Source organism: Poecilia reticulata, unplaced genomic scaffold (assembly GCF_000633615.1).
Source record: "Poecilia reticulata strain Guanapo unplaced genomic scaffold, Guppy_female_1.0+MT scaffold_303, whole genome shotgun sequence".
In the NCBI taxonomy this organism is placed as follows: domain Eukaryota; kingdom Metazoa; phylum Chordata; class Actinopteri; order Cyprinodontiformes; family Poeciliidae; genus Poecilia; species Poecilia reticulata.
Genome location: NW_007615078.1, coordinates 4,351 through 5,798, shown reverse-complemented (window position 1 = coordinate 5,798; position 1,448 = coordinate 4,351). Strand labels below are relative to the sequence as shown.

At 49.1% G+C, this 1,448-nt stretch overlaps 1 protein-coding gene and 2 long non-coding RNA genes across 5 annotated transcripts in view; all 3 read left to right on the top strand.

Moving 5' to 3' along the window:
• LOC108166012 (uncharacterized) overlaps positions 1–410 on the top strand; it is a 1,244-nt gene extending 834 nt beyond the window's left edge. The window contains exon 2 of the long non-coding RNA XR_001776328.1: positions 329–410. This is a non-coding gene — a long non-coding RNA (uncharacterized LOC108166012). The remainder of the gene's footprint in view (positions 1–328) is intronic.
• The window catches only part of trappc1 (trafficking protein particle complex subunit 1), a 3,069-nt gene extending 1,895 nt beyond the window's left edge, over positions 1–1,174 (top strand). The window contains exons 4-5 of one of the 3 annotated variants that reach the window (XM_017303491.1): positions 802–945; positions 1,005–1,174. In XM_017303491.1, the coding sequence (XP_017158980.1) occupies positions 802–930 (129 nt within the window). In that variant the 3' untranslated portion in view covers positions 931–945; positions 1,005–1,174. Of the gene's footprint in view, positions 1–801 lie in introns of all 3 variants that reach the window. The other 2 variants (XM_017303490.1, XM_008403141.2) reach the window with 2 other exon arrangements.
• LOC103460827 (uncharacterized) overlaps positions 1–1,448 on the top strand; it is a 9,215-nt gene that overhangs the window by 3,428 nt on the left and 4,339 nt on the right. The gene's annotated exons all lie outside the window — the stretch shown is intronic.

Genomic DNA, 1,448 nt, shown 5'->3' with positions numbered 1-1,448 from the left:
ACACACACACACACACACACCCACACCTTCCTGTCTGCATCCCGTCTCTCCTCTCCTTTCTCTCCGCTGCTGTTTTATTTGTGCAGCCGAATCCTGACATGAATCCTAAACTGAGTTCCAAAGTTAAGAACCCAGAAACGGCCTGGACCCGGTTGGTGGGCCCCATAAGGCCCAGTTGGTCCCCACAGTGTCGAGTTTGTTGGAACAACAGTCCTGACGTTGTAGCTACACACACAGAGCCCGGTTCTGGTTCTGGAGTAGAATCAGGTTTTATTCTACATAGAGACGCACCGATGCATTCACTGCCGATACCGGGCCGATATCTGAGGTATCGGCTGATATTGATCTAATATAGATAAATAGTGCTAAATTGACTTTAAGTATTTAAAATTAACATTTGTTTAAATGTTGTAAGGAAACAGAAATCCTCTTATCCACACATTAACAAATTGATTGTATTAATCTATTGTTATTTAAATACCTAATATAAATAAAGATGATAATTATGAAAACAGTCTCTCCGTTCACAGCAGGGAGCCGTTCAGAGGAATCGATTCTTCCTGAACGTCAACATAACCATAAATCAGTAACAACTATAACATGCTGACAATGTTTCCTTTCAGCCTGAAGAAAACCAGACATCATTATTTTACTTTAGGTGTTTAGATGCAGCTGGTCAGCGCGGAGCGCAGCGCTGCTCAGGCTGAGAGCCGTTAGCAGATCCGTTAGCAGAGGAGATCCGTTAGCAGATCCGTTAGCAGATCCGTTAGCAGAGTTCTGACCGACCCGTCTGTGTTGCAGCTCTATGTGGACCTGGTGGTGAAGAACCCTCTGGTTCCGTCCTGCCAGCCTCTGGACAGCGAGCTGTTCGGAACCAGACTGGACTCCTTCATCCGCTCCCTGCCGTACTACAGCCCGAGGGCCGCCTGACCGGTCCTGGTTCTGGTTCTGACCCGCTTCTCACCCTGCCGTACTACAGCCCGCGGGCCGCCTGACCGGTCCTGGTTCTGACCCGCTTCCCTCAGTCCTTCAGAACCAGAATCAGTCCAAGGTCAGAAAAGTCTGGATCTGGACCAGAACACTGGATGGAGCAGAACCGGGTCAGCAGAACCGGGTCGGGCTTGCTGTATTTATTGAGTTGTTCTGTGTTTAATAAAGTGAAGTTGGACCGGTCCAGTTGGTTCTGTGGTTCTTGACCCATTAACTGTTGATGCTTCAGAACCTCAGAGGTCCAGTCTGAGCAGAACCGGGTCAGAGTCCAAATGGGCTGAGCAGAACCCATTTGGAYGCAGAATCGACGGTTCTGACCCAACAGAACCTTCAACATCTGGAGCAGTTCTTGGTTCTGGAGATGAGGTCTGGACCAATCCGCCTGGTTCTGGTTCTGATGGATGGACTGGATCTATCCTGTTCTGGTTCGGTCCGGTCCGGCTGCAGAAAGGCTACTG